We start from the raw sequence: 13699 nt of genomic DNA, 5'->3' as shown, positions 1-13699 counted from the left end.
ATCTATTAACTCACCGATTGGACAAGAAAACACACCGTGATTGGGAGGAATTTTGTGCCGATAAGGACGATGAAACTATCGACATGCTGATATCGTTCTTGCATCGAAAGGTCAATGTCCTGCAAGCAGTTATTGAAGCTGGGAATGATGACGTCACCATCAACAAGAAGCCGCAGCCGACGGGTCGAGTTGGAAGTCATGGAGCCTTTCAACAGCCGCCAACCTACAAATGCATAGCCTGCCCAGAAACTCATCCATTGTTCAGATGCCCAGCCTTTGGACAATTAGCAGCTGAAGACCGAGAGCTGCTTTTAAGGAAGCATGCCCTCTGTCGTAATTGTTTCCGGAAAAACCACATCGCAGCCGAATGCAAGTCTACTGGAAGGTGTAGAGCTTGCGGAGAACGACATCACACTCTGGTTTGCCTCAAAAAACCCAGTACTGGACCATCAAGAGGAATTGCCGAGTCCAGCTCATACCGCCCGAGGCCACCGCCGAACCACAACTCATCGCAGGCAACCGTTGCTGTTAGCTCTGAGCCAGTGAGCCTATCAGCAATTTCGCACACCGATACGAGAGTTCTTCTTGCCACAGCCGTCGTTCTTTTAGTCACCGAAAATGGGGTAGAGATACCGGTCCGTGCCCTGCTAGATTCCGGGAGCGAGTGCCACTTCGCTACGGAGCGCCTTCGTCAACTACTGAACCTCCGAGGAGAACGAGTGAATCTTCCGATTTTGGGTATTGGTCAAACCAACACTCACGTTCGATCCAAAATAAGAGCCAAACTGAGATCCCGCATCTGCAACTTCGAGGCTGCCATCGAAATGTTAGTACTGCCGAAGGTCACCATGGATTTGCCAGGAGTTAGCCTTTCGCCGAACAATTGGAATATTCCACCCAGCATCCAATTAGCCGATCCATCTTTTCATGATTCCAACCCGGTCGATTTAATCATTGGGGCAGAAATTTTCTTCCACGTTTTCGCTGTTCCTGGTCAAATTTTCCTGGGTGAAGGCTTACCTCTCCTCATCAATTCTCGTTTGGGCTGGGTCGTCTCAGGTCGAGCAACGAAATCCACCACCACTTCCCCTCGTCTATGCAGCGTTGCTCGTGTACAAAATCTGGAGAAAACAATAGCGCGATTTTGGGAAATCGAAGAAGGAGGATTCGAAAACCGATATTCCGTGGAAGAAGCCGAATGCGAGCGTCATTATCTCCAACACGTTTCTCGCCAAGCCGATGGTCGATACCTAGTTAAGCTGCCGACAAAGCCCGACGTTCTTGCAAAACTAGGTGATTCTAAGACAGCCGCCGTAAGAAGAATGCACCAAATCGAACGAAGGTTTTCCAATGATCCAGTACTAGCCGCCGAATATCGCAAGTTTATGGACGAGTACGAGTCTTTGGGTCATATGGTTCAAGTAAACGACGACATCGATCCAAATGTACCCAACTACTATTTACCCCACCACCCCGTAGTAAAGCCCAGCAGTTCCACGACAAAGGTGAGGGTCGTTTTTGATGCCTCGAACAAAACCCCAGGAGGACCCTCTCTCAACGATGCATTACTCGTCGGACCCACCGTCCAATCTGATCTCCGTTCGATTGTAATGCGCTCCAGAACTCATCCAATTATTTTGATTTGCGACGTCGAAAAAATGTACCGACAGATTTCCGTCGCCGCCGAAGATTTGCCGCTCCAGCGAATCGTGTGGAGAAAGTTTTCCGATCAGCCCCTTCGCACCTACCAGCTTACCACCGTGACCTACGGCACAGCTGCCGCTCCATACCTAGCCACACGCACTTTAAAACAATTAGCATTAGATGAGGGGTCTGAGTTCCCATTAGCTGCCCAGGCAGTTGAAGCCGATTATTACGTTGACGATTTGATTACCGGTGCTAAAACCGCAGTCGTAGCTCGAGAGTTGATAAGGCAACTCATAGCCTTGCTGGAAAGGGGCAAAATGAACCTCCGTAAGTTTGCCTCGAACGATCAATCCATTTTAAAAGGTATTCCCCCTGAAAACCTTGCCATTCTACCAACTATTGATTTCGACCGTGACGACACCATAAAAACTTTGGGGCTTGTTTGGGATTATAAAGCAGACTGTTTCCTTTTCAAGATTCCCACATACACAACACAGCAGGAAAAACCTCTGACGAAACGCAGTGTTCTCTCCCAGATCGCCCAACTGTACGATCCTTTAGGGCTTATAGGGCCTGTTATCACATCTGCCAAATGTTTTATGTAGGAATTATGGTGTCTCGAAAGCGAATCTGGAAAACCCTGGGGTTGGGATGACCCGTTGCCTCAACAAGTGCATGAGAGATGGGTCAATTACGAAAAACAACTACCGAATCTAAACCAGCTAAAAATTGAAAGATTTGTGCTCATAAGTCATCCAAAATCTGTCCAAATCCATTGTTTTTCGGATGCATCGGAGGTGGCATATGGGTGCTGCTTGTATATACGGTCAGAGAAAAAAAAATTCCCTCCTATCATCTAGGTCACGTGTGGCTCCTCTTCGCAAGAAAAGCATTCCCCGCCTCGAGCTCTGCGGAGCACTTCTTTCTTCCGAACTGCATGCAAAGGTCGAATGTTCATTGAAACTGTCAGCACAAACATTCTTTGGACGGATTCAAGAATCGTACTGCAGTGGTTGAATGCTTCTCCTGGAACCTGGCACACATTCGTCGCAAATCGGGTGGCGAAGGTACAGCAGCTGACAAAGAACTGTCGGTGGAATCACGTTAGTGGAGTGGAGAACCCTGCCGACCTAATTTCGAGAGGCATCTCACCAGCGGCAATAATCGAAAACGAGTTGTGGTGGAAGGGTCCGAGGTGGTTGGCTCAGCCCGAATCGAGTTGGCCGATCAACATCCCAATAGAAATCTCCGATGATACCAGCTTAGAACGAAAAGTAGCCGTTGCGACGGCAGTTTTGCAAACCGAATCCGATGAGTTCCTGGATCGATACCTCTCACATTTTTCCGAATTTCACACAATGCTACGTTGCACTGCCATTGTGCGAAGGTTTCTCCAATATCTCAGATGCAGAAAGGCTTCCGTCGATAGTGGACCGTTATCGTGCACCGAAATCAGATCCGCTGAATTGCGAATTGTTTCTTTGGTTCAGAAACAAATGTTCCCTTCCGAATTTAAAAATTTGACCTCCGATAAACCTGTTCACCGATCATCACCCCTATTATGGTTGAAGCCCTTCATCCGTTCGAGCGAATCTGTAATTCGCGTGGGTGGACGCTTGCAACATTCATGTGAGCCAGACGATGCAAAACACCAACTTATCCTACCATCCAAACATCGATTCACACAGCTTTTATTAGAATCTTTTCACTTACGCCTCCTCCATGCTGGACCACAACTACTCCTCAACGTTGTTCGCCTACGTTATTGGCCTTTAGGCGGACGCAATTTTGCTAGAACGATTGTGCATCGATGTGTAACCTGTGTCAAGGCTAAACCAAATTTCATCCAACAACCAATGGGTGATTTACCCAAGGCACGAGTCACGGAATCCAAACCATTCACATCATCTGGAGTAGATTTTTTTTGGCCCTGTTTGGATTAAACCTGCGCATAGAAAGGCAGCACCTGTGAAGGCTTACGTTGCCGTTTTCATATGTTTCGTCACACGGGCAATCCACCTTGAACTTGTTGCAGACCTTTCAACTGCAAAGTTCATCCAGGCTCTACGCAGATTCATTTCCCGCAGAGGCAATTGTCGGGACATCTTCAGCGATAATGGGACTAATTTCGTTGGGGCCCGCAACGAACTGAAGGAGTTGAGCCGGTTGAAAGCAGATAAAACCCACAACGAACTCATCGCAAAAGAATGTGTGTACAATGGAATCGAGTGGCACTTTATTCCTCCCCGAGCACCCCACTTTGGCGGCCTGTGGGAGTCCGCCGTTAAGTCCTGCAAACACCACCTCATCCGGGTTCTCGGCACGAGTGCTCTCGCATATGATGATATGGTCACCCTTCTGTGCCAAATTGAAGCTTGTGTAAATAGCCGTCCGATTCTCCCCTTGAAAGATGATCCCCTGGACCTCGAACCCCTTACCCCAGGTCATTTTTTGGTCGGTTGTTCTCTTAAGGAAATCCCTGAGGAAGACGTTACCAATATCCCGCAAAATCGACTCAAAATGTGGCAGCTAATTCAACAATTGAAACAACGATTTTGGGCTCGTTGGCACACCGAATATTTGAACCATTTGCAGATGAGGACGAAGTGGAACAAGTCACCGACGAAATTGCAAGTGGGTCAGTTAGTAGTTCTTCGAGAAGACAATATAGCACAAATGAATTGGCCAACCGGCAGGATCATCGAACTCCATCCTGGTCAAGACGGAGTTGTGCGTGTTGTTTCTTTGCGAACTGCGAGTGGAGTATGTAAACGGGCAGTTAATCGTATCGCCTTGCTACCAGTTACCGAAGACTTCGATGAACAGCGGAAAGATCAACAACCACAGGTAACTGAGAGTACACCTGAAATTTCTTCACGTGCTGAAATGGGATTTCAGGGGGTGGGAGAATGATTGCATGCAAGATTGGCTACCAAACAATCTCACCTCAAGTTAGGCTTTTCCAACTTGCAAATGTTGGTAGCGGCTGCTCGATTAGTTTGGCGCGAGAATGAGCATCAAGCCATCCAGCGAAGGTTGGGCGCCTTTGTAAAAGCCCATTAGTATTAAAGAAGTCGTCGTTCTCTGTAAGCGCCGTGAGACACTCCGATCATTTTCGCATAGTAGCATAAGTCGGGTACCTTTTACAAAAACCCAAGTAGCGTTAAGTTTACGGTAGAATATAAGTCATTCGCGGTGTTTTTATTTCGTGAGTGATCCGTAAACCCCATATCGAGGGAAATTAAACCCGGTTATCAAAGTGTTGGGTGCGCCCATGACCATTCCCATCAGCCCACAGTGATACCCATTGATCGAGCAGTAATAAGCTCATCCCGAGCTATTCGAGGTAAATTCCGTCATCCCCAAACAATCACTATTCGTTGTTAAGTTAGATATTCATGCATAAATGTTTGTTTTAAATTTTTGCCATTTTTGCCGTAATTTATTTTCTATTTTGAATTTTGCTCCTTTTTCAACTTTACAGTGTCCTCGAGAAATTAGAAGCAAGTTTTTAACTTTTGGTATCGGTCAACATTTCTTTTTTTGGCGTTTTTTTTTTATTTTGAGTTCAGAAAAAAAATAATTTTACCATAAATTTGAATTTTAAATGATTGTTTTTTTCTTCGTTCGACAGATTAAATTTTTTGTAAACTTTCTGAAATTCGAGCGTTAAATTTTAACGACTTATTTTCAATTTGCAGCTTAAATATGTCTAATAGACCGCTGCAAATATCAACGTTTTCCATATGATTTTTCGATGCCTTTTGGGTCACCAAGCATCAGTGTAGAATTTGAAATGATTTGGTTGATTTCTGAATAAGTGCAAAGCGTTTCAATTTTAAATGGGAATTTGTATGGGAGCAGAAATTTTTTCATATAAATTCATCTAGAAAATTCAAATAAGCTTTGAATGAAGTTGGTCTTTAATTTTTGGTTTTGCCTATTCTTAAGCTTAATTTTTTGTTAACATGGGAAGAATCTTAGTAAATCATGGAAAAAAATATAACCATTTCAAAATAAAAAAAAATGTGAACCTATTGAAAAGTGTTGAAAATGAATGTCTTTACTGCATAAGATAGTTTTGTCAAAGTTATATAAATCAACAAACAAGCAAGTCGAAGAATAAAAGGTAGATTGACTATTTTTTGGTCATATTACTTTTCATTTCCCAGTATTTATGACTTAAATGAAGAGAATTCTAACAAGTTGCCTACAACTGTATAGTCGTGGCGCATATTTTTTAGACAAAATTTTTTTTAAGTCTCAAGTTTTTTTAACTAAAGGGATTAATTCAACTCGTAGGTAACATTTTGGAAAACTTTTTCTAAACAAAAATTAAGAGTTAGCCTTCGCTCTGGAGTTAAAGCATTACGACGTTAATATAATTCTTCAACGATTGACATATTGGAATGAATATTTTTAATAAACTTTGCTCATGTTGGGAACATTTTAAAATGATGAACAAAAAAAAATTAAGTTAAATTTTGATATTCATCCAAAATTTATTAACTCAGAAAATATGTTTTATTCTAATTTACAGCCAAATTACAGCTGTCTGAGTTTGTACGACCAACTTTTCCGACTTTGTGTCTTTAGGTATTGAATGTGATTATTAAGTTTAAAACATAAGAAAAAAATTAGTTTCAGGTACAAAATATCAAAATTTCTATTGATTTATTCTTCTCAGTATAATTCAGATTGATTTATATGATCTAAGGTCAAGCCATCGCTGTTATTAAAAAAACAATGAAAATAATACAAAAAAATAATTAAAATTTAAAAACATATCCTCTGTATCAACAAGTCATTTGAGAACCTAATAATTTCTTCAACTATGATTAAAACACGAACATAACATATATGGGATTTCAATGAAATTTAACGTTTCCTCGAAGAGATTCCTTTAACTTAACACTAAGCATACATTTTTTGAGAATATGATGGCTAGCATCTTACAAACGCTAACACCATTATCCTACAGAATGTGTACCATTAGACTGAGCCGATTTGGGGTCATTTTTGATTTTCTCAAACCCTGGGGTCTAAAAAGCTTCGTCTCGGTCCAAAACTAATCCATGATTTTTTTTTAGGATTTTTAAGTAACGTTTACATGAGTAAATTTGAACTTATAGGTTTGTATGAGAAAATTGAATAACTTCATTTTTGTTTCTTCTGTAGAACCAAGCGAGCTGACAGTTTTTGTGCCAATTTATAAAATTCCCAGAGGAAATTTTCCGCTGGACAACTTTTTCCAAGACCGGAACTTTGTATCTTCTAAGGAAAAAAAAGTTATAAGGTGTTTAACAGAGGTATGTCTTTTCGCATTGATAAACAATAAATTCAGGGTGCCTAGCGAGGTATTGCATGGCTACTTTTCATGCAATACATCGCGAGGCTCCAACAGTGATGTCAATTGAATTTATTGTTTATCAATGCGAAAAGACATACCTCTGTTAAACAGCTAATAACTTTTTTGCTTAATAAGATACGAAGTTACGGTCCTGGACAAAGTTGTTCAGCGGAAAATTTTCTTTAGGAATTTTATAAATTGGCACAACAATCGTCTCTAGTGTACCATATATGTCGTGACCGGGAATCGATCTCATAATCCTCGGCTTAAAAAACTTGGACGCTACCCTCTAGTACACGGGTGGCGGCTTATTTATTACAAAGGGAAGCGAATTTTTCTTGCCTTGTTTTAAAATCTGATTTTGGAATATTCTGGTACCTGAGCATTAATCATCAGTCAGATTTTGCCTTCCTTGATGATAAGGCGTTTAAAATATCGAAAATAATCTTTTTTTTATTAGATCAGTCAATGATGAACGAACAAAACAATACTTGAAACAAAAACTTAATAAATTTTTTATCTCATATTCAAAGCAGGAGTGGTAAAATGTCTTAAATAAACCATAATAATAATAATATTCAAAGCAGGATTCAGAAGAATCATCTTGGATATTTTGGTATCAGGGATTAAACGCTGCAGAGACTGAAATTCACTCATATTTTTTTTAACTTCACCTACCCTGTTTGAATGCGACATCGAAACGAAACGGAAAATTTAACTTAGCTAACAGAAAATCCCTTGGCTAAACAGCGTGACATCAAGCGACCCCCAGAAACCCACAACATACAAGCAGGGCTTATCGCCGATGTACGGCGGCTCATCTTACCCGTATGCAGTCCTATTCGCAACTGCAGTGGAACTCCCGGCAGATGGCGCACTTTGAAGTTGCTGCTCTGATGCAACAGATCCAGGGCCATGGTGGCAATCTGTTCCGCGTGATCCGGTGTCCTTACTGGTAAGCCGCCGACCACCATATAGGCATCCCCGATGGTTTCCACCTTGTACACATTGTAGGCGTTTATCGTAGCATCAAAGCAGGTATACAAATCGTTCAGCAGATCCACCACTTGGACCGGGGTGCAGTGGGCGGCTATCGTCGTGAAGCCAACGATGTCGCTGAAATAAATAGTCACTTCCGAGAATTCCTCCGGCTCCACGGCCAGCCCAAGTTTCAGACGCTCGGCCACAGAGCTGTGTGTGTGTGTGTGTGCGTGGGAGAAAGAAGAAAAACAAAAACCGAAATAAGCCCACATACAAGTAGAATCAACGAGATTATTTGATCAACATCGAAGGTTTTCGATTTAAATAGGCTCAGGTGGATTTGCTTTAAAAAAGAGTATTGTAAATTATCGATACGAACTTAACGCTGCCTCTTACCTTTATATCAAAATTAAGACGGGTACATTACATATTAAGCATATTTAGCCAGAGGGGAAAAAGCCAACATTATCAAATTAGGGTTGTGAAGAGATCCCATTTCAATAATTAAAACTCTTCACACCTTTTATAATTTTCACCAATCTTATGTACACCTTTTATTTTACACGACCACTTCTGTTAGCTGCCTGCATTCAACTGACCGTTACACATCTATCGCTTCCGGTTCTGTTAGCTTCCTCTGTCACATTCATTTTATAGCAACGAGGGACAACCTACCTAGACTATGGGTATAATATTATGGCTACACTCTACAAGGGTTAATTGATGAATTATTTGTACCAATTCATCATTCCATTTATATTACATTATTGTATTAAATTAGGTGTTCAGTTCAATCATGAACTGTACAGAGCTCTAAAGTGAACTAAATATAAAAAAATATTAATTTGACTTAAATCGATCACAATTATGTATTTTATTGAAGGAGAACATCATGTAATGTCAAAATTATTTAAAACTTAATACTAAAAATTACCCTAAAATTAAACTAATTAGAATGAGGGCGAATATCTGCGATGGAAGACTGCATCGATTTGCCTCTGAAGTAAGAGATGTTTTTTTCGGCCATTTTTTTGATCGATTCAATGTCCGCAATCCGATGAAGATCTTCGGTGTCAAAACGAGCTAATTCAGCTACTCAGTAAACCTTTGTGCCAAAAACTGTCAAAAGCTTTTTCAATATCAAGAAGAGCAACACCAGTTGAATAACCTTCAGATTTGCTAGCATTAATCATGTTAGTTGCACTCAAAAGTTGATGTGTAGTAGAAGTTCCATGACGAAAAATTGTTCATCAGGGTAAATTGAAGTCTGATTGATGTGAATCATCAAATCGTTCAAATCATCAAATAGTTTACTAGAAGGACTGCAAACTAATTGGTCGATTGCTTGAACACACTGAAGCCCTTTTTCCAGGTTTAAAATTGAGTTACTTTGGAATTTTTCCATTTATGGGGAAAGTAAGCCAAGATGAAACATTTATTGAGAATTTTTACTAAAAAGTTTAAAGTGCTTTCAGGCAACTTTTTAATAAGAATATGAATGTCCCATTTTCTCCCGGAGCTTTCATATATTAAAATTTTTTGAAGATCAATTTATGTTCATCAATATTTGTCTAATATGAACTTTCAAATTCATTTAGCTAAGAAAGCATATCATCAAATTCTAGGGAAATTTGAGCATCAATAGGACTTACACCGCTTAAATTAAAATCATGAGCAGACTCAAATTGTTGGGCTAATTTTCGAGCTTTTTCTGCGTTAGTTAAAAGAAGTTTATTTCCATCTTTCAAAGTAGGTTTTCGGGGCATTTTCAGAATTTTAGTTAATTTCCAAAATGGCTTTGAGTAGGGTTTTATGTCCTTTACTGCTTTTGCAAAATTTTCATTACGAATAAAATTTAAACGACGTTTGATCTCTTTTTGAAGGTCGCAATAAATAAATTTCAAATAAGGACCCCTAGTTCGTTGATATTGGCGTTGTTGAATGTTTTTCAGTCGTATCAAAAAACTGAAGATCATCATCGATCAAAGGTTGGTTAAATTTATGTTTAACTTTGGGTATTGAAGCGGCAACTATTGAAGTTGTCAAATTTTCTACAGCCAAATCAATATCTTCTATTGAATTGAGTGGAACGTTCACATCCAAATTACGATCAATAAAATTCCTATATCGCTCCCAGTCAGCTTTTTGAAAGTTGAAAGTTGATTTTAAAGGGTTTTCAATGGGACTTTGGGATAAAGAAAAAGTTACTGGAAGGTGGTCTGAATCCAGGTCCGCATGAGTAACTAATTGACTACAATGCTCGCCTAAATCCGTTAGAACCAAATCAAATGTGGAGAGATTCCTAATTGAAGAAAAGCAAGTAGGTATGCCCAAAAGGATATTCAACAGTATAATAACCTGCAGAGCAGTCATTAAATAAAATATTCCTGTTAGAATTCGATGAAATATTATTCCAAGATCGTTGTTTTCCATTGAAGTCACCAATAATAAAAAAAAAATAGATTTGTTTCTAGTGAGTTTTTGTAAATCTCCCTTAAATAAATTTTTCTTTTCACCGCTACATTGAAAAGGCAAGTATGCGGCAACAATTATAATTTTCCCCATAGATTATTATTATTATAATTTATTAGAGACCTTTTAACCACCCGGGTCATTCGGGTCTGTTTCCCCATAGATGTTTCTAGTACAAACGGGAAAATATTTCGGCTTTTTCAGTCAATTTACGGATCCAAAACACCTTCTCTTCTAATTCCGACGTTTCGTTCTTTATTTGAACTTTTTCACAGGAATCTACAACAAACATTACAATCTCTTAATGAACTAATTGGCAACATAAAACAGTAGACAACTTACAGAAAATTGTGTTTCTTCATCTGGAGGATCTTTTACAATTAAATTCGCATACACTAATTGGACACTTTTTACCATTTAAAACGTTAAAAAATATTAAAAGAAACACTTAGACAAAAAGCTTATTTGAATATTTAAAAAAATGAAAATTACTGCCTAGAGCAAACTCCAAACACGAAAGAAAAATCTCAAAAAACTCAGTTGACAAACACTCCGATCACTAGCTGGTTGCACTACCAAATGAAGATGTTGATGTGGCAGTATCGGCCTGTTTGGGTATGTTTTTCTTCGGTCTATTTCCTTTCTTGATAGTGTTGAGAATCCCGGAATATGTAGAGCTCAGATGGTCAACATTGGATCTCTTGTTCACTGTTGCATCTGTATTGATGATGTGTCAAACTTCCAGTATGGGCAATGCTGATTCCCGACGGCTTTCATCCAGAATGGCAGCACCTTTTAAATTGAAGCGATGTTCTGTCTCTATGCATTGTTGCAATAGAGCCGTTTTTCCTTTAAGATCAGAAATTTAATGTTGTTTCCTTGGGCTATTGACTGAATATGCCATCAACAATAGCCCAAGGAAACAACATGAAACTTCTGATCTGTGCACGGATTCACCGCAGTTTCTGCCTAAGTATGTGCTTACATGCATTATTTAGATTAATTAGTTCGACAAATTTCCAATGCAGCTTACACCATGGTTTCGTATGAATTAAATATGTTATTAAATATATATTTCGTATGGATTAAATGTATTGCGTGTGTTGATGAAAGTATATTTTGAAAGAACGAGTCAATCAGGTGGCCTAGTTCACTACACCCAAAATTCAGCCTCTGTGCCAATGGCGTGTAGTCAATTACATAGCATCATTGGTACAAGAAGATAACGCGATCGGTGCTGATTCGATTTGCTCCCACCGGCATTAATCTCCCAAGTTAACCGTATTGCGTATGTCTGAAAGAAACAAAATAAAAACGCTTTCACGTCCCTCCCTATCGCATCACAAGACGAAGAAGGATGGAAATAAATACCGGCCAACACCAGGCAGCCAGCGAACCGAGCACTGTGCGTGTGAATGTAGCAAAAGCAACAACAAAAACATCCTTCTAATTCAATCCACTGGCAAACAACCACGGCCAAGCTGTGCGTGTGTATGCAGTAAAAGCAACAAAAAAAACATTGCTTCAATTCAATCTACCTAAGAGCGCAGAAGTGATGAAGTGATGTTTGTTCGTTTTTTTGTGCCAATTAATTTAGTTTTTTTCATGTGAAATAAAGATATTTTGTGTGCTTAATAGTTTTCTGTGCAGTGATAAACCTCAATGCTACCTGCTGCCATCGGATGACATCGAGTTATCATAGCGGAGAACTATTTCCGAGAGGATAAAAATATTATATTGTTCCATTTTGAACCGTCGATAAGTATCATTTCTGTGTTGTTGTTGTTTTTTGTGTTGTCCTGTATGCGTCTGAAAAAAAAACAAACGCTGCTGACTGCCGACGGGTTGTGTGAAGAAGCGGCTAAGCCGTTTCGTGTGGTGTGTGCGTGGACATGGATGAATGCGAGAGTGCGAGAATGAGTTCCGCGTTATGCTCTCGATGCTGTGGGAGAGTTACTTCGCCAGATGATCTTGTTCTCTGTTTTGGTAATTGCAACAGAGCTTTTCACATCAGCTGTTTACCGCTCGCGGTGTGTCAAAATATTGATTTGTTTCGAAAAAATAAAAATGCTGTTTTCGTTTGCGATGATTGTGTAGAAAATCCTGGTTTGGATAAAAATTATGATAATTTAATGATGATGATTAAAAATTTAAGCGATAAAGTCGATAAAATTCAAAATCAAAATTTCGTTCTTTCCGATTCGAAAAAACAAATTCAGGATATTGTTAGAGAAGAGTTAAGTTTGACGTCTAAGCAGTCCGATATAAATCGTAGTGATGAAGCTGTTAGGTATCATTTGCGTTCGAATTCAAAAAAACGTAAGTTAAATGACAACGAAAAAACACCAACTATGACATATTCTAAAGTAGTGAAGACTGCAGCTGCGCAGAATGCCGTGTTATCAAACGTTAGAAACCTAACGGTAAAAAGTGATACTCCGGTTAAAACTGACGAGCAAATTAAAAGCAAAACCAGAAATTTTTCATTAGCTAAATTGGAGGAAACAGTTCGTTTCAAACCAAATATTGAGCAGGATATGAGTATCACACGTAAAGATTTGAAATCAAATTTTGATCCGATATTAATGGGAGTAACATCAGTTCGTTATATCGAATCATCAGGCGAAGTGTTGGTGCGATGTAGTACGAAAGAAAAAGCACAAAGTTTTATGGCTCATTCTACAAAAGTTTTAGGTAAAAAATATTCTGTAGAAATTAAGCAACCGGCCAAACCCAAAGTTAAAATTGTGGGATTTGAAGAATCAGATGATTTTGATGAAAACGATTTTGTAAAGTTATTGAAAAAGCAGAATAATTTGTTAGACTCTGTTATTACGGTGGTCAAGATAGAAAAAAATAAAAAATGGACGTACAATCCAATGATTGCTACCTTAGAAGTTGATTCGCAAACATTCACTACATTAATAAAACGTGGGAAAGTTAATGTAGGATGGGAGCGTTGCAAAATTTATGAGGCCATTAGCGTTCTAAGATGTTATAAGTGCTGGTGATATGGTCATAAAGCGGAATTTTGTAAAGAATCAATCTGTTGTGCTAAGTGTGGCGAAGGCCACGAAATTAATGAATGCAATTCTCAGTTTGAGAAATGTGTAAATTGTGTCAACTTCAATAACACAATTACACCTGAATTGGAGAAAATAGTAGATATTGGTCATCCAGCTTGGAGTTATGATTGTGAGATTTACAAACGCAAAGTTTCAAAAGCTAAAAAATTCATAGACTACGGTA

At 39.2% G+C, this 13699-nt stretch overlaps 1 protein-coding gene across 1 annotated transcript in view; it reads right to left on the bottom strand.

Moving 5' to 3' along the window:
• LOC129753407 (retinal guanylyl cyclase 1-like) overlaps nt 1–13699 on the bottom strand; it is a 112192-nt gene that overhangs the window by 55849 nt on the left and 42644 nt on the right. The window contains exon 4 of the mRNA XM_055749230.1: nt 7824–8188. Within this exon, the coding sequence (XP_055605205.1) occupies nt 7824–8188 (365 nt within the window). The remainder of the gene's footprint in view (nt 1–7823; nt 8189–13699) is intronic.

This window comes from Uranotaenia lowii, chromosome 3, assembly GCF_029784155.1.
Source record: "Uranotaenia lowii strain MFRU-FL chromosome 3, ASM2978415v1, whole genome shotgun sequence".
In the NCBI taxonomy this organism is placed as follows: domain Eukaryota; kingdom Metazoa; phylum Arthropoda; class Insecta; order Diptera; family Culicidae; genus Uranotaenia; species Uranotaenia lowii.
Note: the sequence above shows the minus strand (reverse complement) of the source record. Positions and strands in the feature narration are given on the sequence as shown.